This window comes from Myotis myotis, unplaced genomic scaffold (assembly GCF_014108235.1).
Source record: "Myotis myotis isolate mMyoMyo1 unplaced genomic scaffold, mMyoMyo1.p scaffold_m19_p_2, whole genome shotgun sequence".
Lineage (NCBI taxonomy): Eukaryota > Metazoa > Chordata > Mammalia > Chiroptera > Vespertilionidae > Myotis > Myotis myotis.
The window spans coordinates 192,560,305-192,587,776 of record NW_023416324.1 but is presented as its reverse complement, the minus strand read 5'-3'; the positions used below and the strand labels follow the sequence as shown (position 1 = coordinate 192,587,776).

Sequence of the window (27,472 nt, the reverse complement as noted above, 5' to 3'; positions counted from 1 at the left end):
GAAATTGGAATTGGATGTAACAAAGCTGAGAAATGTGGCTTTGGATTGTTTTTCTCCTTTTCATTAAAAATAATATTTGATAGCCAGAGTAGAAAATAAATTCCAGAAATTCTGCTCTTCCACTCCTTTTTCTGGGTAGAAAATTTCTAAAGTAGAAATGAAGGATATGATTAGAGATTTCAGAATGGATATTTATCATCTGGGCTAGAGGAGGAATTGTAGACTTTTCTAATACTAGCCACAGATCCAAAGAAATAGGAACTAAAGGCCACAAACATTTTTAATTATTTAGGTATTTAGATATTGATCTTAGTAGGCTCACAGCAGTTACAATAAATATGGAATTAAATGCAACTATGGGCTTAATGAGGAAATAGATAAGTCTCAACAGAGAAATGGAAAATTAAAAACAAAAATTAAGAATAGAAAAGTAAATAACTATAATGAAAAATTCATTGGATTGGCTTCACTGAATTTGGAGATGGCAAAAGAAGGAGTCAGTGAACTTGATTAAAACAAATTACCCAATCTGAAGAAAAGACAAGAAAATTAATGGAACCTCAGGGACATGTAGGATACTATGAAATCCTGTATAATAAAAGCCTAATATGCAAATTGACCAAACGGCAGAATGATCAGTCACTATGATGCGCAGTGACCACCAGGGGGCAGACACTCAATGTAGGAGCTGCCCCCAGGCAGCCAAGGTGGGTGCTAGTGGGGGCCCTGCAGGTCACCCAGCAGAGGGAGGCAACCAGTGGCGGTGAGAGGCGGGGCCAGCGAGCAGAGCGGGCAGCATCAGGCCAGCCAAGGCAGGTACCAGTGGGGGCCCCCAATCACCCTGCCGGTCACCCACAGATCAGCCCTGATCTCTGGCCAGGCCTAGGGACCTTACCCATACACGAATTTCATGCACTGGGCCTCTAGTATAAAATACACATTATTCTAATGCCAAAAAGAGATAGAATGAGAATGAGGCAGAAAAATATTTGAAAAAATAATGGCCATAAATTCCTCAAATTTTATGAAAATATTAACATATAGAACCAAGAAGAACAGCAAACTACAAAGCTAAATAAAAAAGAAAGCACACCCCACAAAGAATTATCTGACCCAAAATGTCAATAGTGCCAAGACTGAGAAGCCCCACTCTAAAGAAATCAATTTTTAAAAGTACTTAAAAAGAGTTAGAAAGGCAACTGAGAAAATTAAATGGAATACTAGTCACTAATCAGTTAACTCAAAAGGAGGCAGAAAGGTACAACAAAGGTGCAAAATGGATGGCACACTTAAACCCAGTCATACCAATAATCACATTAACTAATGGGCTACACATTCACCAATGGGGAAAGCTTTTTTTTTTTTTAATGTTTCTGAGACAACTGGATATTTGTATGGAAAAAAATGCATTTCAAGCCCTTTCTGACTCTGAATAAAAATTTTAATTTGAGATGGTTCATAGACCTAAATGTAAAACCTAAAACTATAAAACTTTTAGAAGAAAATATAGTAGAAGACAATCTCTCAGACCTTGGTGTGGACAAAGATTTCTTGGGCAGGGCACAAAACTCATGAACCATAAAAGAAAAAAAAAAAAAAATATATATATATATATATATATATATATATATATATATATATATATATGAATGTATAATGCTACAAACACTTTTGAGAACTGTTTGGTGTTTTGTAATAAAGTTAAATACAGAGCTTCCCCATGGCCCAGCAATTTCATGTCTAGGTGTTCACACAAAAGAAATGACAACATAAATACATGAAAGAACTTGCACAAGGATCTTCACTGCAGTCATATTTATAGTAGCCCCCAAATGGAAACAATCCAAATAGATAAAGAGACTGTTGTTCAATTATATAATGGGATTAACACTCCTCAGGAAAAAGAATAAACTTCTGACACACAAAACAACATGGATTAATCTCAGATCCATTATGTGAGGTCAAAGAAGCAAGACTCAAAATAACACATCCTGCAGGAATACACGTACATGAAATTCCACGGGGCAAAGCTAAATCGATAGTGATAGCCATCAGGCAGGGGTGGCTCTGCAGCAGGGTTGGGGCTGGGAGTGGGGGTGGGGTGGGGACCCACTGGCCAGCAGCATTGGGAACTTTTCTGGGATGATGGAAACTGTCCATGCTTTGCGTTAGGTGGTGGTTGCACAGACGTATAAAACTGCCCAAGCTCATCGAACTGAGTGCTTAAGTTTTGTGAGTTTTAATGCATGTTAATTATACCTCAATAAAAAAATACCGTTGACAATAGCATCAACAATATAAAATATTTAGGACTACATCTAACGAAAGATGTGCAAGACGGCCACATCGAAAACTTTGGACTATTGCTGACAGAAATTTTAAGAGATTTAAATAAATGGAGAGGCAGACGACATTTCTAAATTGGAGGACTTAATATTGTTAAAATATCCTTCCCCACAAGATTTTAGATTTCATGAAATCCAAATCAAAAGCCTGAAAGCCTCTTATAGAAATTGACAAGCTAATTATAAACTTCCCATGGTAATTCCAAGGACATGTAATAGCCGAAACAATATTGCCGTGTAAAGTTTGTTCTCCCCGTCCCTCGTGGTTCAGGGTTCAGGACCTGGAAGAAGGCCACACGCAAATGAAAGAGACAAGACAAGAAATAATAATTTGGAAATATTGGGGGGCCAGGAGGGCAAGTCCAACTCAAGGGGAAGGACTTCCACTGATGCTCAGGCCTCGCCAACCTTTTATTGGTTTGGGATACACCCACGGCCCTTAGGCAGGCAATTTCCAGTAACAGGCAGACTAGCCCATCAGCAAGGATTACATAATAATAAATGGGGAAGTTGCTTCAGCTACCACTGTCTGGACTAACAGTGGGTGCACAGCTCTGACCTTTGCCAGGACTTCAAGGATCACCAGCCTTCCGGGTTCCTTGTCCACACCTCTCTGCTAGGGAAGACAATAGGCAGCTTCCCACAACTGCAAAAGAAGAATAAGGTTGGAGAACGTATATTACCTGATTTCGAGACTTAGCATAAAGTATACTAGTATATACTAAGTATAAATTTTATTACAAATTGCAAATGAAGCGCTGGTCCCCACCCCACCCACCTCTGCCCCAGGCCTTACTCACCAGCCTTCTCCCTCCATCCTGCCCACTGTTTCTCAGCAGCAGGCGTCCCTTGGGGTCCCACTAGCTGGGATTGGGTCACGTGCTATGGCCTCCGTGGTGGGACAGCCTCTGCCTGTGTGTGGGGTGTGGGGGTGGGGGGTGGGGGGCAGGCAGGGCTGGTGGCTCAGCAGCAAGCCCAGCATTTGACCCTCCCCCACCAGCTTTCCCCCAAGATAGCTTCTGATCCTGCTTGTAAGTTTGTTAATATACTTGTTAAAACATTTATGTTGTAACAGTCGTTTGTCCTCGTTGTTGAAAATGAAGTCGTAAAAGTTGCTTTAAACATAGAAAAAAGTGACTGAGAGGCGACTCCTGTTAACATTTTGATATATTTTCATCCTACTTGTTTCTGCAGTTTCCACATATGTAGCCAGAAGGGGGAAGCGTGGCATTTCCACTCATTTCAACTGCAGCTGCTGCAACCTTTTATGAGAATGGCAGAATTTATCTTGAGGGAAGTTGATTTTTTTTTTTTTAATCTGGGAAATGTCTTGAATGGGCTTCTTTAAGGGAAAAATGCAAGCAGTACTCATCTGCCTCCCGCACCATCTGAAAGGCGAGAGTAAAACATCAACAGGGCTAAATTGGAAGACATTTTAGAAATTATTCCTTGATAACCTAAAATGGGGGAAAGACTTAGAAATTGTTCCTTGATCACTTAACACAGGGGCAAGGGCTTGGAACATGGAGCAAGGGCCAGATCTGAGAGAGAAGTCTTGGCCCTGGGCCATGGAGGGTGTCTTGGTCCTTTCAGGCTGCCATGGCAACGCACCACAGCAGGGTAGCTCATCAACAGCACCCTTCTGGAGGCTGGCAGTCTGGGCGCAGGGGCCAGGTGGTCAGGTCCTGGTGAGGGCCTCTTCTGGGGTGCAGACTGCACACTGTTGCATCTTCACGTGGTGGAAAAAGAGACCAGCTCTCCGGCCTGGTCTAGGAAAGGCACTGCTCCATTCATGAAGGCTCCCCCCTCAGGACCTAATTCCCTCCCAACGGCCCATCTCCAAAGCCATCAGTGGGAGGGAACCACACACACGCAGTCCCTAACACAGGGCCACAGCTGGTGGGAAATTTGCTTGACGAGAAACGTTTTAATTATCTGTGTGCAACAAACCACCCCAAAACTTGGTTAGTTTCAAGAAAATTTAGCCTTTTTTAATGTTCTTATTAATTTCAGAGAGAGGAAGGGAGTGGGGGAGAGAGATGGAAACATCAATGATGAGAGAGACTCATGGATGGGCTGTCTCTTGCGCACCCCCTGCCAGGGATCAAGCCTGCAGCCCGGGCATGTGCCCTGATGGGGAATCTAGCCGTGACCTCCTGGTTCCTAGGTTGATGCTCAACCACTGAGCCAGGCCAGTCGGGCAAGAATAGTTAGCATTTCTAACGGTCCTGTGGGTTGATGGCCATCAGTTAGGAGGTTCTCGATTTTGGGCTGATGTAGTTGAGGCTGGTGTTATCTGAAGGCTCAACTCCAAACTGAGTTCTTCGCTCACGTGTCTGGTGCCTCAGTTTGCGTGGCAGGGGCATGGGGAGCTGGCCGGCCGGGCATCTCTCTCGCTAGGTGGCTGGCTCGGCCTTCCTCCCAGGGTAGTGGGCTCAGAGCGGCTGGACCCTTTCACCGAAGCATGCATTCCCAGCGGCTTCTTCTGAAGGACATTACGCTGGGGACGTTTCGTATCCTCGTGGGGGTTTACGGATTCTGTTCGGATACTGATGGGAAAGGAAGGCTGGAGTGTGCGTACGGATCAGGGCACACACAGTTCAGAGCACTTTAGCTAGAGACACACATGTGCATCTCACATTTTTTGCTTTTAAATAAATTCAGGCTCATGACAAAAAAGCCTTTTCATAAACATAATTTTTAATGGCTGTATTATATTCATTTTTTTACAACACTGAAATTGAATCAATATTCTCTTAATGTTGAACACTGAAAGATTTTTAATTTAAAAAATAACATCGCAATGAACATCTCTGGTAAATTCATTAGGAAAGACTCCCTGTGCAACTTCTGAGGCAAGAGCATAAACATTGGAAAGGCAAACTGCCAAACTGCCTTTCAGAAGCATCTACCAATTTGCACACCACCTGCAGGGTAGGAAATGCTCTCACTTTAAGGTCAGCCGTAAATCAGCTCTTGTCCCCTTCCTCTCCTTGTGTTCTGTTTCGTTTTGTTTTTTAAATATGTTTTTATTGACTTTTACGGAGAGAGGAAGGAAGAGGGATAGAGATAGAAACATCAATGATGAGAAACATCATCAATCTGCTACCTCCCGCACGCCCCCTACTGGGGATTGTGCCTGAAATCGGGGCATGTGCCCTGACTGGGAATCAAACCAGTGACCCCTTGGTTCCTGGGTCGACACTCAACCAAGGAGCAACACCAGCCAGGCCCACTGCGGCCATGTCCTTTTCCAGGGCACACACCACCCGACTCACCATTTTACTGGAGAACTTCCCTCTCCCCTGAAGCATTTCTGCTGGGTCTGAAGCTCAGAGCCATCCACCAAGGACTCGAAAAGTCTTTCCTCACCTGGGCAGGTCCTGGCTGTGTGGGAGCCTTCCCACAGCATGGGGATGGGGAGACAGTGGGAAGGAGGGAATTCTTTTCGGTCAGGAAAGGAAGAATGCCTCATCCTGGAACTGGCAGTCATCAGGGTATTGGACTAGAGACTGAAAGATGCATCTTTTCATGGGATGGACCTGGTGGCCTCACCTGGGAAGGGGACGGGCCCGTTATCACCTCACGGATGCCAGAGAAGAAATCTCTGCAGCAGCCTGAGTCCTGCTCCTCCACTGGTGGCGGGCAGGCTGCTCCTCCTCCTCTTCTCCTCCTCACGGTGGCCCAGAGGTGTCTGTCTGCCTCTCTTCATGTCTCTCCATTCTCCCAGCCCCAGTGCTGAGTTCGGACTCAGAGCAGTGGGAAGGAAGGGAAGTGACAGAGGAACAGAGAGTTGGGACAGGGATGGAGACCAAGCCCAGAGCCCTGGGAGGGTTGCATCTGCACTGAGCTTGGGCAGCCTGGGCTGCAGGGGGGCTGGTGGAAGTCAGAGTCTGTGGGCCCCAAGAACCTCAGCTGACTTCTGAGTGGCAGCAGCAAGATGCCTTAAGATGACTTATTTAACCACCACTAAGTGTGGGTGCTCCGGGACAAAGTCTGAAAAACTGTTTTAGAAGTCCAGAAGTAGTTTGTTTTTTTTACCAATAACAAAAACGATAACAATGAACAGTTATATAGCTATGTGCCAACAACCCTACTAGGCAGGACATTTTCCTCATTTTTGTAGGTAAAGAAACTGAGGCACAAAAAAGGTAAGGTGATTTGCCCAAGGTCCTGGAGCTAGCAATCAGAGAAGTCTTGGTTCAAACCCGGGCAGCCTGCTTCGGCTTCCTAAAGATTAAGAGAGCCTTAGTGTTTCTGGCCTTAGGATCTGAAATAGCAAAGAAATATATCTTCCATTACAGGTGGCTTCAGGGTTGCCATAATGTCATTTTACTGTGTTCTTTTCCCCTGGGTGATGGACACCTTTTCATTGAAATTGTAGCACCCGGCCTGTGCGGCTTCGTGGTTCTCATGGTTCGAGTCCCTGTCAGGGCATATGCCCAGGTTGCAGGCTTGATCCCCAGTAGGGGGTGTGCAGGAGGCAGCCGATCAATGATTCTCTCTCATCATTGATGTTTCTTTCTCCCTCTCCCTTTCTCTCTGAAATAAATAAAAACATATTTTAAAAAAGAAGAAATTGTAGGAAACAAGTGGAAGCCTGTGGCACAAAGACCCCGGTTCCTATTTGGAGCTGACTCGCTGGCCATGGCCCTCGCCCCCCTCCAGAATCCTGGATTCTACACCCCTGTCTCCTACACAGCCCCGGGTTATTTCCAGAAGCGAGCATCCCAGCCATGGGTGCTGAGGACATGCTTTTATTTTGAAATGCATATGCAGCAAACTTGGAATGATGTCATCAGACACCCCAGTGACCTCTCCCTGGGGCCTGGCTACAGGACTGTGTCATACAGGGAAGCGACTGCTGGAATCGCTGCCTGCCCTCCATTTGTTGCTGCTCACTGGCACCTTCCACCGTAATATTGAAAACTGTACATAAATTTCATTAGCTCCTTCCTTTCCTATCACACAGAAGCCTGGAAACCACGGTGAGAAGACTTCTAAGATCTCTCCCAGTTTATAATGGTCTTTATTATCCATAAATGAGTGAGATCATGTGGTACTTTTCTTTCATTGACTGGCTTATTTCACTTAGCATAATGCTCACTATAGCAGGAAGGCCGGGGAGGGTTGTGGGGGGAGGGGGGTAAGAGATCAACCAAAGGACTTGTATGCATGCATATAAGCATAACCAATGGACACAAGACATTGGGGGGTAGGGCAGGCCGGGGAACGTCAAGGGGAGGGGAAAAAAAAGGAGACATATGTACTACTCTTTGTAATATTTTAAGCAACAAAACAAAATTTTAAAAAATAAAATAGTTATATAGTAAATATTATAAATATATATAGTAAATATTATAAATATATATAGTAAAAAAATAAAATAGTTATATAGTAAAAAAAAAGAAAAAGCTGGAAGTAGATCTCTCCCAGCTCTAATATTTCACTACCCCTGGGGTTGTGTTGACCACACCCAGGACTTAAAGACTATCGAAATACAGGTGTTGTGCCTGTCTCTTTTGTTTTGTTAATCCTCACCCGAGGATATTTTTCCATTGATTTTCAGAGAAAGGAGAAGAGACAGAGAGAGAAACCTTGCTGTGAGAGAGACAGGTTGATTGGTTGGTTGCTTTCCACCTGGCACCCTGACCAGGCCCAGGATCAAGCCTGCAACCGAAGTACATGTCACTGACCAGAATCGAACCCAGGACCCTTCAGTCCGCCGGCCGATGCTCTATCCACTGAGCCAAACTGGCCAGGACTGTGCCTGTCTTTATCACTTACCTACAGGACGAGAGTGGCCATCTCTGTATCCTTTGTCCTTACAAAACCCATGAGATGGCCCTTCTCTTGGGCACAAATTCTGTCAAGAGACTTCCACTCAAATTGCACCCTGGCCGTTGGAGCCTGTGTCCTGTGCTTGCTTCCATCTCCGACCAACACCCCATCAGCAGGTGCCATCTATTCTGATAGACTCCTTGAATGTTTGGTCCCAAGTTAACCACACGTGGGATAATCAAGGAGCTGTTGGCAGAGTGAGAGGGGTTCCCCGTGAGAGTTGGTCTTCGGCTCACACAACATCCAGGAGTTGGCTTAATATGAAGATTAATTCTCAGTGGATTACAGCACAGATAAACCACAGGCTCAGCAGGACGGGCCTGCTACATTTCTCATAGTCACAGTCCCCCCCCCCCGCCCCGCCCTCAAAGTTGGCCCCCTTCCAATTCCTCTCTCCCTCCCTCCATCCTGCAGACCCCAAGAGAAACACGCTTTATCCCTAACCTCATGCTCGGAAAATCTGTTGTTATAAACAGCTCAGCTCTGGCTGCTCTGTATCTGGAGACTGATGGGAACACCATAATGCCAAGACCGTGTGGGGTAGAGCAGGAAAAGATTAACAAGGGGGCAGCCCTCTCAGTTAAGGGCCCAAAGCACCAGCTCCAAGTGAGCCAGAAAAAGCACTGAGCCGCTCAAGCCAGCTCAGAAACACAGGAACTCCCCCGCCCCCCGCCCCCAAGCCCTTTCACATACTAGTTGTGGCAGGTTACATGCCTGTACCCAACTCTTCAGCCTCCACCCTGTAGAACAATGCATTCTGGCCGCTCCAACGTGACCTGCACTATATCCTGTGAGAACACAGACGCACTGAGCTTGGTGTGAGATTTGCTTTGGTCAGTGGACCTGTGCGCAGAGTTTCCTCCAACTCCTTTTTCCTTCCTCCTACAGCAGCATGCTCCAGGCCGGGGCTGCCCTTCAGCTTGGGTCCTGAGATGAAGAAAGGCATGCAGCAGAGCCCCAGCCAACGATGGCAACCAGGGGTGTGCAATGTGGGTAAAAAGAAAACGGTGGTGTCAACCTCTGAGGTCTGGCAGCTGTACTTGTGGCCTAATCTGGCAAGAGCTAATGTGCGAGGGGTCACAAACTCAGAGCTCGTGGGCAAGCAAACTGGCAGGGCTGTGGCAGACAGGAAGTAGCCTAAGGTTAGGCTCCAGTGTTAGACTTGATTTTGAGTTAAAATAAAAGAAGCTGTTTATGTGATTAAACATCAGAGGCCAAGATTTTAATAACACAGAGGACTAATTTGTTTTACCTGAAAGCTTAACTACAAAGAAACATGTAGTTAAAAACAAAAAATGTAATGACACAACCTCATATTGATTTTTATAATCATTTAACTTTTTCAAGATCTTTTAGGCACCAATCTCTAGTTGAGAAGGAACAGTTTTCTGAAATTTGGCAATTATTCACATTTTACGTCTGTGTTGTTGTGGTCTTATTTTAAAGTGAAGAGAAATTATTTTTTATTTTAAAAGTTCTCTTTTAGCCCTGACCAGTTTGGCTCAGTGGATAGGGCATCGGTCTGCGGAATGAAGGGTCCCAGGTTCGATTCCAGTCAAGGGCTTGTACCTTGGTTGCGGGCACATCCCCAGTGAGGGGTGTGCAGGAGGCAGCTGATCGATGTTCCCTCTCCTTTCCTCTCTGTAAAAAAATCAATAAAATATATTTTAAAAAAAAGTTCTCTTTTAAAAACTTCTGAGTTAGCTTCACAAACAACAATATATACATTTACAAAATTAATCAAATCTAATCATACTGCAAAAATAATCACCATTTGTCTTAAAGAAAGTGACTCCTATGTGAATAGGGATTGACAGGGGCATAGATTGATTCCATAGACTACTTCACTGAATTGATTTTATTATGACTGAATCAGGTCTGAGACCAGGGAAATGGAAATAGCCTTGTTACAGAGACTCACAAATTACAATAGTTCTAATTAAAATTTTTTCTTATAGAAGAATTACAAATATTTGTGTATTACAAGAGCTAACAATGTACTTTCAAGTTTATATTTTCTGCCAAAGGATTTGCTCGCCTGCCATCATTTAATCCAGAAAAAAGGAATCAACTGTCCCATTTCAGTCATAATTGGAAATTGCACAATCCCAAGAATATGGGGAAGAAGCGTTCCTCTTTAATCTACTAGTAACAGATCCAACAAAAGAGACATCAGTGCTTCCATAAAAAAAATAAATATACTTCTACACGACATGAAAATCAGCTTTGATTTTAGACCACACATTAGGGCTTTCCTCTTGATGTGAAACTAATAACAATAGAGCAGCACTGGTTTTTTTCCTCTTTATTCTCAAACTGATTGCTAATGAGAAAACACACGGAGATCAGTAATGCAACTCAACTCTTTAGTCTTCTCTTTCCAACTCAAGTACCAGAGTACGACATTCCTTTCGATGTATTCTGGCCATCAGAGTCTTTTCTTTTTTGCCTTTAGAGTCCTTTCCCAAAGGAAACACACTGCCTGGCATTCTATGTTAATCCTAATTCCCAGGTAGAAAACGAGACCGATAAAAGTGACATCTAAAAACACTAGGTTATATTTTTAAAAACAAGACAATAGTTTAGATTTTCTCCCTTTCATTATTCTCTATATTACCACAATAAAATATTTATCAAAGTTAAAGAGATTATTGATACACAATAATGACCAATAACTTTACATTAATGGAGTTATTAATAACTCATTAGTGAAGTAACTGGAAAAGAGTTCCAATGTAAAGGGTGATTCACTATTCTGTTTATACAGTATTGAAAAAACATAACATTTAAACACTCAAAAATTTCTAAGCAATATTAAATAATAATTGATAACTCTGAAATACTGCAACACCTTGAAGTACCTTCTAAATGACCAAAGACAGGTAATAGTTTGGTATAACTCCAAGTTTTTACACAGAACTATATATTTTTAAAATTGGTAATCCACATAAGAGATACACAAAACCATTAACTGACTATACTATTCAATAAATAGAGCTCCACATTGCTTTGTTATGAACTAATGAGCTTATAATTCAATAAAATCCCTTTAAGAAGTTCTAGTCTACAGAATGATATATTCAAATTGTTTGGTCCTGTTATTAACAAAAGACTTTGTTTCATTCCTCTCAATATCATCTTTGAAGAGCCTGATTTGATTTCTGTCAAAATATAACACAAGTAAAGTGTAAGCCTGTAGTCTCTAGTCTATGGGTGCGTCAGGAATTTCAGTCCAGTGCAAGCCAACACAGTGACCTTCTCATGAGTGTTCCATTACAGTGCCAACTCTGACGCTTCCCACAAAGTGTCCTGTCCTTCTCTAAGTTTTGAGTAGAATATGAAATTAATAATGGCATGTGGTGTTCCTCAGCATAACCTGCCAAAATGTGATAATTTCCTTGGAAGAAAAGCCATGGGCTGCAATCACACGTCTGAGTTGACAGACATCCAAATGAATCCTATACAAAAAGAAAAGGTTTGTGTCTTCTGGAATATGAATGTCCACTTTCAATAAATTCAAACAGATCCCAACATAAACATCTTCAAACTTGATGGGTTTGACGTGACTCATCATCTCATAGATTTTTGGTACCAAGTCTCTGGACATCACATAACCAAACCCACTGCAGTAGGGAGGGAACACCTTGAAGGGATACTCCTGATAGGAAATATGGGCTTTCTGGTAAAACCCTCTATAGGAATAATTATCGATTAGAGGATAACCGGTGAAAAACTTCTCTGACTGGTTTAAATTTAGAAGATACTTTACTAAATTGCCAGTATTGATAAAGACATCGGTGTCTGTTTTCATGACGTACTTGGCATTGGGGCAAAACTCAGTGACCCACCTGAAGGCCATAATGGTTTTCAACGTCAGGTTATTGTACGTGTCTAAAAAATCTTGTCGTATTATGTCACCGTAGAGGAGGTGCTCATCCTCTAGGGACAATGATAACACTTTGTCTTCCTTTTCGGCCTGTTGGCCTAATAAGAAAAATGTAAGAACCTCGTATCCCCACCAAGACTTTTTTTCACCCCAAGTAACTCTCACAGCCTGTCTGGCTTTCACATCGGAGGGGTGTGAGGTCACCAGGATGACAAGAAAGGGGTTTTGATGAGAGCAGTTGGAATGCTCTTGAAGCGTGAAGCGGAAGTCTTGCCTGTAAACGGGCTCATACTCATAGAAGTACATCCAGTTGACGCGCTCGATCACATTGTACTGGGGCAGGCTGAGGTACCACATCACGAGGAAGCTCAGGAGTGACAGCAGCAGGAGGCTCCATTTGAGGGATCGCAGTGACATCCTACTGGGGAGTGCGGTCAGGAGAGCCAGGGCCATCCACAGCAGCACAGAAGCACGTGGCTCGGCTTCTGGAAGACTGACCAGAGACCAGGCGGGTCATCCACCACCCAAAGCACATTTCCAAATGATACCTGACTGGCTACTTAAGGAGAAAGAGCAGAACAAAGCTCCAAGCAAACCCCCAAATCCTAACCCGAATCTTACTGACTTCCTTTAACTGTAAACAAGTGGATACCAACAACCAAAAATATCGTTGAGCTTTTTACATCAAGATAAAGGTTAAAAATAGTCTTGATTATTTTGGAAAATTCAGAGTTCTTGTTTCACATTAGTTCCTAGTTCTCATTCTAACAAAGCAGCACATTTTAACGAGTCTCGGACAAACTCAGGAAAAGTGCCCTGAGTCAAGGAAGTCGTTTATAATTGCATGTAGGCAGTGGAGGCCCTGTTAACTCTTCAACACTGGGGAAAACTCAAAACAGCAACTCTCATTACAGAAGTTAACGTACATGCATTTTACAAGCCACGGTTTCCACGTGTGAAAATGTGACTGTGGTTATGATGCCTATGGCCTGTGGGACCACGAAGAAAATAAAGCAGCAGCAAAAAGCAGAGGAACTATCTAGTCCAAAAGGCAGGAAAGGCCTCTCAAGGACTGGCCAGAACAGAATTTGGGCTTCCTACTACCCATGTGGGCAGAGAGACCAGAGTCTACAGCCCAGCTCCTTCCTTTCCCAACAAGGCAGGCGTGTAGGTTGTTTACCTCTTGGGGCCTCAGCTTCCTCCTCTTGACATCTTGAAGATGTTAATACCGTGCACATTTGTGCTAATGGGTGCAAAGTATGTGGCCCGTGTTAGTTATTCAACAAACAGAAGCTTGCCATCACCAGCTGTGTTCTACCCTTGGCATCTTTTCCATTCTATCTGTGTCTCTAAATTGATTTTTACTGTCAAAAGGAATCATTCAAAAGAAATAATCTTGATGAATTCTCACTACCTGAAGAAAAGGGGGTTTCAAAACCATAAGTATATTTCTATTTATTACCTTCTTCTGGATTTCTTTCTTCTGAGTGAGTGGAAGACCTTCAATTTCACCAAATGAACGTTCAGTAGTAAGCAGTAGTCAGGATGCTTGAAATTTCTGTAAGATACATAAGAAACGTAACAGCATTGACATATGGGTCAGGGGACTAGGGAGGTCAAAGAGGGAAAGGGAGACTTATAACTTATACTTAAAAAAAAAAAAATACTGCTGGTCCACAGAATTCAGAGTTCCTGACTTCATCACGGAAGAGGGTGGCTGGTATTCAAGACTTAAAATCTCTAAGTCCTCACGTCAGCTGGTGTCTCATGTCCCTCTACAACAGTTCTACTTCCCCCTTAGAGACCTCAGGGGCCACTACAGGAAGTAAAACACGGCACTTCTCAGTGACACTGCTGTACCCTATCTTTAATTCTGTTCCCGTAACTACTTCGTAAAGGGACTGCAGGGATACCTCCCACACTCAGCAGTGTGGGTGTCGGAGTGGAAGAATGAAGGAGGCATGTGGGGAAAAGGGGAAAAAATAGACTAACCACAAATACTATAAAACAGTGGTTCATTCAGGGTGAGGGAAACAGAGGCATTCTCATATATTTATAGGTTTCTTTGTATTTGAAATTTATCCCAAAAAAAGGAAGAAAAAGCATAATAAAAATGCTTGGATATCAGAGCTAAATGGCCCATCCTACATCTTGACTGCAAAACTTAAGGACTGTGTGCCCCTCGGGGAAGTTATTTCACTTCATAAGAGGTTTTTTTTTCCAGCTCCAAGCCAAGAATCCCAATGCTAATTCAGTTAGTTCGAGGTCTGTGGGGGCGAAGATGGATTGCCCAGTCAGCTCAGGGGCCCTCAGCAATTTCCGAAGTGGAATGGCACGCAGGCATGCGGACGGATGCACACACTATGATGTCATGGGAATCACACTGGCCTGGCCTCAGGTCTGGGATGGGCTCATGCCCTGACGCGGGATCACAGGCAGCTGTTCTCCCAGCATAGGCCTCCTTGGGCCAGCTGAGCAGTGGGCTTGGTGAACCCTGACATGGTTCTAAATCGCAAATCCCAGGGGAGGGACAGGAAGAAGACCCTGAAAACATCGACAAACAGAAACATAGAAAAAGGCCAACGGGGAAGTAGACCATGATTTTATTACTGAGATCTTATATAATAATGTCACACGTCACTGTCAAGAAATAAACTATATATAAATTACAATTTAAAAGCAATTTCCATTTTATTAAAGATAAACTCATTATTATATGTAACTACACGTGCATTCCCCAACTGGATCCCACATCATCTACACTAAGCAAACATCCTCTCCTATCCCACAAGCCTAGTGCAATGCTGGCTACACAGCAGCTGCCAGTAATTACTTGTTGATTGGGTGGTTGATCCTTAACAGCTGAAAAAACATCTCAACTAACAGAAAAGCCCAGAAAACCTCCAGAGACAGAGCACGTCAGCTTCCAGGTTATGAAGCATGCCAAGGCTGTCATCATCATAGGAAACCGCCATCCCAGACGAGTCATCGGCACCTCCGTGATTAAGCACCAGAACTTACTGCCCAGTCCAATCCCAGGCTGAGTCTATGTTTTATCAACAGGTGTTTTAGCTTCAAAAGGGCTCAGTGGGGCAAAAGAATCAAACTTAAACCATTAATTTTGAATGGACGGCTCCTCAGAGTTTTTCATGTTAATGTACAATCTCTCAGAAGAGGATATATTATGCAATGTTTCTCAAATTTGTCTGAACAAAGAACCCACTTTAATTCGCAGAGTCTGTGGCAGGACTAGAAGAATTCCATACTTTGGGAAAGCCTGCCCTAGAACATCATTGCAATCACTGAATTAAGAAACTAGTTTCTGTGAATCCTTCCTATCTAATAATAGACAAACAGGGTAATTGACCGTACCTTCGCTACGCCTCCCATGGGCTAATCAGCATGATATGCAAATTAACCACCAACAAAGATGGCAGTTAATTTGCATACATAAGCTCTAAGTGGCGGAGCAAAGGCTGAAGGCGAGCCAGAGCAGCGAAGATGGAGGATGGAAGGTGGCTCCAGCCAGAGCTAAGGCCTGGGTCCCAGGTGCTGGAGGAAAACCGGTGCCCACAGCCAGGAGAAGGGAAGGCCTATTGCACGAATCTCTTCATGCAACAGGCCTCTAGTTAATAAATAAGACTTTTTAAGAGCAGTTTAGAGTTAAAAAAAAATTTTGGGGGGGAACACATTGGTTCAATTTGGAAAACTTTTCAGTGTTATTCACTAAGGCTGAACATCTATGTACCCTATGATACAGCAATACCACTCCTAGCTACAAACTCAACAGTGTGTATGCATATTAGGACACCCAAATATGCCCAGAATGTTCGTAACAGCACACTTTTCATGACAGCCCCTACCTGGAGTCAACCCACAGTAGAAGAGAGAAATACATTTATATCATAGCACATTGTACAAAATGAAAATGAACCAACTGCAACCTCACATGACATCATGGAGAATCTCTTAAAGATAACGAGGAGCTAACGAAACCAGACACATCAAGAAGAGACGTCATGATTCCATTTACACAAAGTTGAACAGCAGGCAAAAGCAATCTGTGGTGTTAGAATTGAGGACTCTAGGGAGAGGGAGGAAATACTCACTGGGAAAGGCTGAAGAGGACTGGCTGGGCTGATGGTTCTATTTCTTGACCTAAATTGTGGTTACACATGTGTTTACCTGGATAACTCATCTTCTAACTTTGTGCAGTTTCTTTTTGTTTGTTATACTTCAACAGAAACATTGAGTCAATTGGCAAGCCAATGAGTCATTTTGCGTATCTGGTTACTGTGTGCAATCGGTGTTGGCAGTTGTCTACATGGCATGACGGCCCTGGGTGCCCGTCGTGGTGTGTAATGTTCCAGAGAACCCACAAGTTAAAGCACTTTTAAAACCTTTACTGTTTGCATTTAATAGGTAAGAAAACTAAGGCTTGGGGAGAGTCAATAACTTGCCCAAAGTCCCAGGTTTGTAAGTGAGGGAGCCAAAATCAAACAGGACTCCAGATCTCAGGTTCTTGGCCACTACCTTCTTTTTTTTTTTTTTTTTTAATTTAATTTTATTGTTTAAAGTATTACAAATAATAGTACGTATGTTGGCCACTACCTTCTTATCTATCCTAGGGAGTCTGCTGCCCACCCCTTGACCAGGGTTGGGTTGAGTGGGTTTTAATTTCTTGCAACCATTGAATCTTGATAGAAACAGTAAAGCAGCATCACAGTCTTTAAACAGAAAGACTCAAGATTCCCACTCTCAAAACCTGAAATCTGAAGTATTAACAACAGTAACAGTTAACAACTAATCATTCATAAAAATACAGACCTTCTTATTTTGTAACAAAACCATGCTGGGCACTCGGAAATAAATGGGGGAGGGGAGAGTGACCTGGGGGATTCAGTTCAAATGAAAATACTAGTAAGTACTCCAGAGAAACAGAACAAAGAGTACCATTATTTAAACCAGAATTACCTGGAATTCTTTCCTGGGATGCAAAAATGTTGGTTATTTTTTGCAAAGGGAAAGCAAATTTAATTATTTTCAAAAATATACAAAAATTTTTCTAATTGCAAATGTAATGTATATGTTACCCACCCTTGCAGAGTCTGCACTTGCTCTTCCTCTTAACTCATAAGCCGGTTCTGGAAAAGGCTGGCTCCTTCTCACACTGCAGGTCTCAGCAAAATGTCACTTGGGAGAGTCCTTCCGAACCTCTTATCTCAAGCAATACCCCCAGCCCTTATTTTCTGTCACATCTTCCATGCTCTCCTTAGCATGTAACCCGACCTGAAAGGTTTTGTCTACTTGTTTATTGCCTGTCCTTGCCTGCCTTGCTCACTGCCATATCCCTGGTGCCTAGCACATAGTAGGTGCTTGCTGGATATCTGAATATTATGCAAATGCCCTGGGAAAGTGCTTGTATGCACTTCTGTAAGTGCCGTACACACATCAATCATGTCCTATTTCTTATAAATACACACCCGTGAGGAAAATTTCTCAAATTGAACATATTAATTCAGAAACAAAGCAATACAAAACTCTACCATTCTGACCACTGAATATATCAGAAACAAATAACCAGTGATGTTTCACAACTTCTCTCCTGCCTCTTTCTTTAGCCCAGTGGTTCTCAAGCGTTGCTGCACATCATAATCTCCTGGAGAACTTGAAAAACTCAACACCAGGATACCCGCAGGGCCAACCACCTCGGAGTTTCAGAGGGCGGTGAGGGTCAGGTAGCTTCCCAGGTGACTCCAATATGCTGCTCTAGACCCTCGAAGTGCAGTGCATGGGACCTTGATAGACATGCAGACCCACAGGCCCCACCCTGGACCTCCTAAAACAGAAACTACATTTTCTAAAGTAACACATATAAACACGCAGGATGGGGCTGGCACACAGTGACAGCTGAGTAGATGGTACTGCTATTGTTAAAGTCCACACTATATGCTCCATAGCTTACTCTTATTTGCTCATACTTGTTCTATCGACAAACCCCGCTGCTGGCTTTAACGTCTCCCATAGGACAGTGCACGCTCTAGAAACACATTTAAACAGGCAAATAAATCCTAGTCCATCCACTTTTCCCCTCCAAATCAGCAGGCCTTCTTTTAGAGCCCTCGGATTATGTTTCGTCCAGGATCTTAACATTCCTGTTGTTCTGCATCCTGAACATAGAAGCCGACGGGATCCGGCGGCAGCGGCGCACAAAGCCAAATGTGGACTTTTCGGGACCCTCCTCCACACACAGGCTCCCCTCTCGCATGACCCTTCCTCCTGCCCTACAGTCCTCCCGTGGCTGAATGACATTATTTTTTGCGGTATGATATGCACCGTCACAAGTCCTACAACAGGTACTTCTAGCCACTGGAGAGGAACGACAAAACACATTAACCTTTTCAAATGGAGGTGTGAGGTATTCAAGTGGCATCAACCTACTGTAAGAATTGTGCATATTTGGTAAGGTTTATATTTTTCTTTTTACTTTGAAGCACACAGCTGGATGTAGAATAGAGAATCAACTTGTATTTATTGAATGAGTGAACTGTGACCGTTATGTTTACCTGATTTAATAATGCTTAAAAGTAAAATACGCTTTAATCTGTCAAAAGTTTGCATTAAAAAGAACCTGCCTTTTACTTCATCCATCTTAAAAGGACCACTGATAAGTCAGATGTAAGTCGTTGGTGATGCATTTGGTTTATCGTCTTCCGTGAGGACTAGAGGTAGCGGCAGTGGGGGATGTCCTAGTCTGGAGAAAACAAAAGCTTAGAAGAGCCATGGTAGATGCTTTCAAATATTCTGAACAATATGTGAGTTTTAACTCCAGAAGGCAGATGGAAGCCCAAAGATTAAAATTAGTGAGAGGGTCCAATATAGATTTCTAGAACGGACTGGTCCTCACCAGTGGAAATCTTCAAGTGGTTGGCAGGAATGTTACAGAAATTAATTCCTCATTGAGTTTCAAGTTATTTTAGGTAACCTCTATGGTCTCTCCCAACTCCAAGATTCCATGACTTTGTTACTGATGTTTAAAATGCAGTATATGGAAAAGGTTTATTTTTTTATGTAATTTAAAAACATTGTTCAATTTTTAAGAACGAATCTGAAGTATTCATTGAGTTGAAGAAAAAAAACAACTACCATTAAGCACAACTTTCCATGGTTGTTACACAGTTTTAAGTAGAGGGTGAGCATAAATACCTAATACTCCATCACCACTTCCCAATTCTGCCCTTGGATTGCCTGCTGGTTGCATCAGTACTACCTTCAGGTATATTCTGAGATACATGGGAGAATGTCTTTCATGCAAGTCTTGTTAAAATAAAAGCCTCCTGCCTTGGTGTGTTGAAGTAGAAGACACGTGGAGTTTTAAAAACGTATTTTAAAAAGACATGATATACTGGTATACATATAATATACATATATATACATATATACTATTTGCAGACAACGTACTTTCTTGTAGGAATAATAATATGTGGGAATACTTATAAATGTCTGGGATTGTGCTGTGCAGTCTTTGGGCTAAGAACAATTAGAGCAGCCAAAAGTAGCAAAATCTGAGAAGCAAAATTCAGCTGCAATTTCCTTTTTGCTTCTGCCCTATCTGCACTTGCAACAACAACAACAACAACAGCAACAAAACCCACTCTTAATAATGTGAATGCATGTTAGCATTCTAAATGGGGTTTTTTTGTTTTATTTTTTTAAGGAAAGGTGGGCTTGGGCTTAAATCTGTATCACTTCTATAGCAATTTACAAAGCACAGTGACTCTACTGTGGAATATGTGTAATCACCCTATTTGTCAGAGACCTGTGCAGTCCAAGTACAGGCAGACCTGGAGCCCAAGCTCAGGCCCACCTCCAAATGCTGTGCTCCTTCTCCAGAGCACAGTGCCACAGGAGAGCCAGCCTCACATCCGATCTTACAGCCTCTTGAGATTCCTGGGCAGGGAGCAAAGAGTAGAGCGAAAGTGGCCTTACCTTTGCACTCAGGGGTGGGTGGTCTGAGAGAATGCCATGACAGAGCAGCCTGCGGGAAGAGGCACCAGGATGGCCGGATCTGGAGAAGCTAGGAAAACTGGAGCAGAGCAAAGATCACACCCATCAGGCAGAAGAGCAGAAGGCTGGACTTCTGTCTGTTGCATTACAGCTTTACCAACTGGAGGACATTTCATTCACTCATTCGGAACACTGGACAGGTGTCAGAGGCTGGGGCTGCAACGGGGAAGATGACAGACAAATCCTGCCCTCAGGTTGCTGCACTTCGTGGAGAGCGAGGAGGAAGGTTCCTATCTCCAAGTTGCGCACCAAATGTAATGAGTAAAGCTCCCCTGGAGAAGATGAAGGGAGACCCCCCTCCTCAAATGTCTCCAAATTAGTGGGCAGCCTCCATGGCGGGGAGCTGAGTTTGCAACTTTCAGAATGTGTAGATGCTCAATTAATGTGCAAATTATAGGGCCAGTGTCAGTTTAGAGAACCATTTAATACTCTAAGAGGTAAGAGTCAATTACCATTTTTATCTTAGAAAGTGGGTAACTCCATCTTTGAAAACAAAAGTCTGTTACCAAAATAGTAGCCAAATACAGTTCCAGATAAGAGACACGGTTTGAGTCCTCAGTCATAGTGAGGGTAGGTGGCCACAGACTTGTCTAAGCACAGCTTAGGAGCTTAGCAAAATTCTATGTTCTAGTCCAGAAGTGGGCAATTTAAAAAAGTAAATAAAAAGCTAGATAGCAAACATTTTCTTTGTGAGCCATATGGTCTCTACTCAATCAATTCTGCCTTTGTAGTAAAAACAGAGCCACAGACAATATTAAATATATAGGTATGGCTGTGCTCCAATACAATCATCATCTACACTAATAAAAGAGAAACATGGTAATTGGCGTATGACCGCTACCCTTTTCATTGGCTAATCAGTGAGATATGCAAATTAACTGTCAGCCAAGATGGCGGCCAGCAGCCAGGCAGCTTGAAACTAACATGAGGCTTGGTTGCCTCAGTGACGGAGGAAACCAACGTTCCCCGCCTGCGGCTGCAGGCCTCTGAGCCGGCTGTAACAAATACCGACGGACTTCAGCCAGCGTTCCCTGCCTGCGGCTGCAGGCCTCTGAGTGAGCAGTTTACGAAACTCTGTAACAAATACCACCGGACTTCAGCCAGCAGATTCGCAACATTGTAAGCAAAGGCCAGAAACCTACTTTCAGCTGCAGGCCTAAGAGCTGGAGCCAAGCCTCAAGGTAAAGCTGGCCCAGTATAAAAAAAAAAAAAAAAAGAAAAAAAGGAGCGGTTGGGAACTTCAGTCACTCCCAGCCTGAAAACAGCCCTCAGCCCCTCACCCAGACTGGCCAGGCACCCCAGTGGGGACCCCCACCCTGATCCAGGACACCCTTCAGGGCAAACCAGCCGGCCCCACCCATGCACCAGGCCTCTACCCTATATAGTAAAAGGGTAATATGCCTCCCGGCACCGGGATCAGCGTGATAGGGGGCAGCGCCCAAACCCCCTGATCGCCCTGCGGCTCTGTGTGTGACAGGGGGCGGAGCCCCAAACCCCTGAGCAGCCCTGTTCTGTGCCTGATAGGGGGGAGCTCCCCAACCCCCTCCCCCACAGGCCCTGCTCTGTGTGTGATAGGGTAGAGCCATAACCCCCCCATCGGCCCTGCCCTGAGTGAGAGTGGCGGCACCCCAACCCCCTGATGGGCCCTGCTCTGTGCGTGACAGGGGGTGGCACCGCAACCTCCCCATCGACCCTGCCTTGAGTGTGACAGGGGACGGTGCCCCAACCCCCCACTTGGCCCTACCCTGAGCGTGACTGAGGGTGGCATCACAACCTCCCAATCTGCCCTGCTCTGTGCATGACGGGGCGGCGCCCCAACTCCCCAATCGGCCCTGCTCTGAGCCCGACCAGGGGCTGCACCTAGGGATTGGGCCTGCCCTCTGCCACCCGGGAGCAGGCCTAAGCCAGCAGGTCGTTATCTCCCGAGGGGTCCCAGACTGCGAGAGGGCACAGGCCGGGCTGAGGGACCCCCCCCCCCCCCCCCCCGAGTGCACAAATTTTTGTGCACCGGGCCTCTAGTATATAATAAAAGCCCAGCGACCATAATGGTGTAACGACCAGAACGACCACTCGACTAGTCACTATGAGGTACACTGACCACCTCTGTGCCCCCCGCCCCTGGCTCACAGGCTCCGATCACAGGATGGCGAACAGGGAACCACGGGGAACGGGGTGGGACTGGGGACTGGCGAGTGGGCAGAAAATGGCCCTGATCGCAGGCTAGGCCTAGGGACACTACCTGCACACGATTTCATACGCTGGGCCTCTAGTTTTGTTTATAAAACAGGATGCTGGTGTGGAAGTGTTTGTTCTAACACAGTGGTTCTCAACCTTCCTAATGCCACGACCTTTTAATATAGTTCCTCATGTTGTGGTGACCCCCAATTTCATTGTTACAAATTGAACATAATTAAAGCATAGTGACTAATCACAAAAACAATATGTAATTATATATGTGTTTTCCGATGGTCTTAGGGCAACCCCTGTGAAAGGGTCGTTCGACCCCCAAAGGGGCCGCGACCCACAGGTTGAGAACCGCTGTTCTAACATGAAATAGCATGCCTTAGGACATCAATAAAATTCCCTAAGATCTCTCTTCTCTGTGTTCCCTAGTAACCTCAAAGGGCCAGGCTACTGAAAAGAGGGTCCCAGCGCCGGTGTTTCCTAAGTGAAATGGTTCCTGGAGGGTAGGCAGAGCTGATAATTATTAACCTGGGCTGTGGATATTACATGGGGACAACAAAAGGCTTTGGCTCTCTGGCTGACTAGCTATATTCAGGATCAGACACACATAGAATGGTAAACTCTCATCATCTACTCTAGTTTTCGGTTTATATTCCTTAATTTATCAGAGCTTTGAGTGGTACAAGCTCATGAAGCCAGATATTCCATTCTGCAGCCTCTCCAGGCTCTACCCTACAGATGATCTCCCCATATTTAGATGTGGCCCCTGCACCTCTCTATGCTTCTAGCCCATACCCTCTGCTACCCTCTCCTCAAATTCACAATGTGTCAAAAGCTCGGGTGCCAAACACAAATCAGTATTTATAGTATGCAACTTCTTATTAAAACCATTGTTCATAGTCCCAAAAGAGATATTGGCCAAAGAGCGTAATGTTAAGTGAACTGCAATTTCTGAATGCATCTGTTGTATAAGGTCATTTAAGGACACTCTGTTTGACCCCATACATTTGACCTCAATCATGAGCTGTGACGTATGGTTATCCACCAACACTGTGAGCAAGAATGAGCAATGATAGCTTTTAGAGCTGCAACAGAATAGTACACTTGTCCTAGACATTATATAGTGGCGAAAGGGAAAAAGGTATTTCCTAAAATGGGATTCTACCTATATTATCCAATGGTGGACAGAACAGAGCTGGAGACTGGACAGACAGAAAAGGCAAATCACTGGAAGGGGAAAGAAAAGAGAAGAAAGTATCCACTGGATTATTTTCTTTGGGATAAAGATAATTGAGTCAGAACTTGAAGTTGACTATAACCACCAAATTAAGTTTATATAGTTAAATTTTCCTGAGGTACTATGGTATTTTAACAATAATTCCATTTTTGAAAGAAAAAATTTTCAAAATGATTTAGCAGACCTTAACTAAGTCTTGTACCTTCTCAAATCCTTTGGGGAAAAGAAATGCACTAGAATATGTAACAAAATTTGTAGCTGTGTAAATGATCCTTAAAATTTTGTAAAGGAAACTATTATGTCAATCTTACGCATGCAGGATAACTTCTAAATTAAAGTAAGATGAACTTACCTGTAGAATTTCAGATGAGACCAGAGCACTAGCTGAACTTCTTTGTTGTTTTCTGTATTCCATGCTTTAATGAAAACAGATTCGCTGGGGACTATTGAACAGAAGAACAGAAAACTAATACATCTGAGTCAGAAAACATTGGGCACTATGACATCTAAAATTAATGTTCTAGCCTGGCTGGTGTGGCCCTGTGGTTGAGCGCGGACCTATGAACCAGAAGGTCACGGGTTCAATTCCCGGTCAGGGCACATGCCTTGGTTGCAGACTTGATCTCCAGTGTGGGCGTGCAGGAGGCAGCCGATCAATGATTCTCTCTCATCACTGATGTTTCTATCTCTCTCTCCCTCTCCCCTCCTCTCTGAAATCAATAAATATATATTAAAAAATAATAAAAAAAATCAATGTTCTATACCTAGCAAGCTATGGGAGCAAATTATTATATATTGACACTTCATTTTTGGAAAAATGATCCTGTCTTCTTCCTTCTTGTCCACAAATCACCTCATGTATCTAATCTGGAAGTATACTTAGCCACTGTTTTGATAGACTTTATTTTCAGGGTTGGAATTACCCAATGACCATTCATTTGAATAAAACTTTCTAGTCTAGCAGAAAAATGTCATAGACTCTTATCCCTCAATTTTAAACGGTTCCCTTCTCTAGGCTGATACAGGTCCAATTTGCGCTTTTATCAGGCATCCACACAAAACCAGATTCTGAAAGCACAAAATCAGCGCCCTACCTCTGGCCTAGCCGCAGGAGGAAAGCTAAGACACAAACTTGTTCCCAGTTGAGGAATGCAAACTCAAACCTTTAACCTCTGAAAACAAAAAATAAAAAGGGCATGGTCTGATCATCTATTCCAACGGTTCTCAACCTGTTGGTCGCCTAAGACCAACCGAAAACACATATATACATATTGTTTTTGTGATTTATCACTATGCTTTAATTATGTTCAATGTGTAACAATGAAAATACATCCTGCCTAACAGATATTTACATTACGATTCATAACAGTAGCAACATTACAGTTATGAAGTAGCAACGAAAATAATTTTATGGTTGGGGGTCACCACAACATGAGGAACTGTATTAAAGGGTCGCGGCACTAGGAAGGTTGAGAACCACTGATTCTATTCCTTGGTCATAGCTCTTCCTGCCAAAGCAGCCACCTCCTAAACGCCAACACGATGTGCAAAACACACAGAGAATAGAAAGCCGCCTCTGCCGGGCCCATCTCCCTGCTGGTCCAGCAGCGAGGAGTGGAAAGCAGGGCTACAGAAAGCAACCCGTGCTTGCTGCGGGCATCACTCCTGGCTGCGTGGGAAACTGCGACTACAGGGCACCTTTAAGATTTCTTTTGAAAGGCTTTATATACTCGTTAACATCGCCTCTTACCAATCACGTAACCACTCGGGGTTCCTCCGCTCTCTGCCCGATTTGCCCATCCTCCTCCTCAGTTCCACATTCTTCCCCACCTCTCCCCAAGAAGAGCCCTCACACAATTCGGCTCCGGAGCCCTCCCTGCGCGTCGGGAACGCGTTCGCCTCGGGTCCGTTGGGGGTCCACGGCCACCAAAACCCCCTCTCGGTCCGATCCCCGCTTCCAACACCCCCCTCTACCCGCCTGCCGCCCCGCTCCCCGGCTCCTCGCCGGAGCGGCCCGGATTTACGGGGAGGCTGGGGCTGCACCCCGGAGCCGGGCCGGGCCTACGGCGCGCTGCTGGCAGCCAAGGCCTGAGTCCGCCACGCATCCCCGGTCCGCCACGCATCCCCGGTCCGCCACGCACCCCGGTCCGCCACGCACCCCGGCGCTCTCCGGCTCGCCCAGGGCGCCGCCGGGCCCCTTCTCCCGCGCCCGCCGGGCTCGGGCAGCTGTCGGTCGCGGAGGCCGCAGCCCGAGGGCTCGGCTACTCCCCGCGCTCCCGACCGGGCCGGAGTGGGCGGCGCCGCCCAGCCTCCTCCCAGCCTCGCGGTTCAGCTCCGGGCGTCCCCGAGGCGGGCGCGTCCGGGACGCCGCGGGTCCCCAGATCACGCCCGCCACCCAGCCCCGGGGTCTCAAAGCCTCGGGGCCGCCCCAGCCCCCGCCGCAGGCTCACCTTTTCGCGCGGCGCGCGCCCCGTTCGTGCGCAGGCGGCGGCCGCCTCTCCCGCCCCGCGCGCACGCACCCTCCCCGCTGCCGGGCGCGCTCAGACCACGCGCAGGGCCCGAGCCCCTCGCTCGCTCGCACGCACGCGCGGCCCCGCGCGGCCCCACGCGGCCGGGGGCCCGCAGCCCTCCTCACCGGCGGGGACGCGCTCGCACGATCCTCGCCATCACCGAGCACCGTCGCCGTGGTACTAGGTATGCGTTTCACCCTCGAGGATGGCAGAAGTCGGGCGAGGTCGCGGCGGACCTCCCGCAAAGATTTGGTTCAGACTCGCTCCCCTTGGTCTGTTTGCAGAGTTCGAAAGCTGCGTAAATGCCACACACATGCTAGAGGCAGTCATGGGGGGATTTACTTATTTATAATTCCCATGGAACTATTAAGGAAAGAAGAAAACGGGATTCTTGGCTCTCTCAGAAGAAATGCGCGTTCGCCTCCTAGAATCCATGGAGAAGGAAGGGCGGGAATACGTCGGGCTGACAGTGGTCTGCAATTGGAACAGGAGTCCTAGGCCTAGGGCGTCAGTCCCGTGCCGTTTGGGAATGCCTCTCGGGTAACTTGTCCTTTGGTCTGGAGAAGTCAAAGAAGGTCAGCCCCACCCAGAGTCGTCACCATCTACGTAGTTCTTCCTGGGAGGAGTGGCGAGGCTCTCGGGCGAGGGTGGGGGTGGTTGAATTAATCTAGGAATAATACTTCTCCTTTCTCGGAACCCCTGGAGGGGTGCCATCTAACAACAGTTCCCCCTCCTGGCCACTGGGCTCCAGCATTACTGTGTGAAAAGTTGAAAGAGCCCTAGCTTTTGGCTCAGCGGCTCTAGAGAGTCCTCCCGCAGACTTGAGGGTCCCTGGTTTGATTCTGGTCAGGGGCACATCCCCAGAAGGGGGCGTGCAGAAGGCAGCTGATCCATGATTCTTTCTCATCATTGATGTTTCTATCTCTCCCTCCCTCTCCCTTCCTCTCTGAAATCAATAAAAATATATTTAAGAAAAAATAAAGTTGAAAGAGTAGGTCAGTGAACACCCGTACGAAGGCCTCCAAGATTGTATAACATTTTTCCATAAATGCCTTCTCTCTTCCCTAAATACTTCAGCCTGCATTTCCTAAGAATAAAGACCGAGACATTCTTCTGTGCAGCCATATAAGAAACTTAATCACATCTAAGAAGTTTTATAATTTGATGGCACCTGATATCTAGCCTTCATGCAACTTTCTCCCGTTGTCAATAAAAGTCACATGTTGTAGAAAGAATCCAGTGAAGAGGCGTGCATTGCATTTGCTGTTATGACACTCTCTCTAAATGCAGAACAATCCTCCATCTTTTTTGTTTCATGGCATTGACTTGGTGAAGAGTTTAGGCCAGTTATCTCAGAGGGTTTTACTTTCTCGATTTGTCTGGCCTTTTTTTCTCTCCTGAT

General features: G+C 45.0%; 1 protein-coding gene across 13 annotated transcripts; it reads right to left on the bottom strand.

Moving 5' to 3' along the window:
• Positions 1–10,029: 10,029 nt before the first annotated feature.
• Positions 10,030–26,645, bottom strand: B3GALNT1 (beta-1,3-N-acetylgalactosaminyltransferase 1 (globoside blood group)). 13 transcript variants are annotated; one of them, XM_036350793.1, is made up of 5 exons: positions 26,196–26,635; positions 23,913–24,003; positions 20,062–20,295; positions 13,535–13,630; positions 10,030–12,565 (listed from the first exon to the last, which is right to left on the bottom strand). In XM_036350793.1, the coding sequence occupies exon 5, from the start codon at positions 12,523–12,525 to the stop codon at positions 11,530–11,532; it is 996 nt and encodes a 331-aa protein (XP_036206686.1). In that variant the 5' UTR covers positions 12,526–12,565; positions 13,535–13,630; positions 20,062–20,295; positions 23,913–24,003; positions 26,196–26,635; the 3' UTR covers positions 10,030–11,529. The 13 variants fall into 13 exon arrangements, 12 of the variants coding, with proteins under 12 accessions (XP_036206686.1, XP_036206690.1, XP_036206688.1 ...); XM_036350797.1 differs by having other exon boundaries at positions 20,062–20,158; XM_036350795.1 differs by lacking the exon at positions 26,196–26,635 and adding an exon at positions 26,011–26,059.
• Between the last annotated feature and the right edge of the window lie 827 nt (positions 26,646–27,472).

Bases quoted from the DNA above. Each gene is read 5' to 3' on its own strand.
- B3GALNT1 (XM_036350792.1), bottom strand. From the start codon at position 26,227: ATGGCGAGGATCGTGCGAGCGCGTCCCCGCCG. The intron at 13,631-26,195 runs GTGAGGAGGGCT...TGTATCTTACAG, and splicing joins GTGCGAGCGCGTCCCCGCCG to AAATTTCAAGCATCCTGACT. The intron at 12,566-13,534 runs GTAATAAATAGA...GTCTCTGGTCAG, and splicing joins AGAAAGAAATCCAGAAGAAG to TCTTCCAGAAGCCGAGCCAC.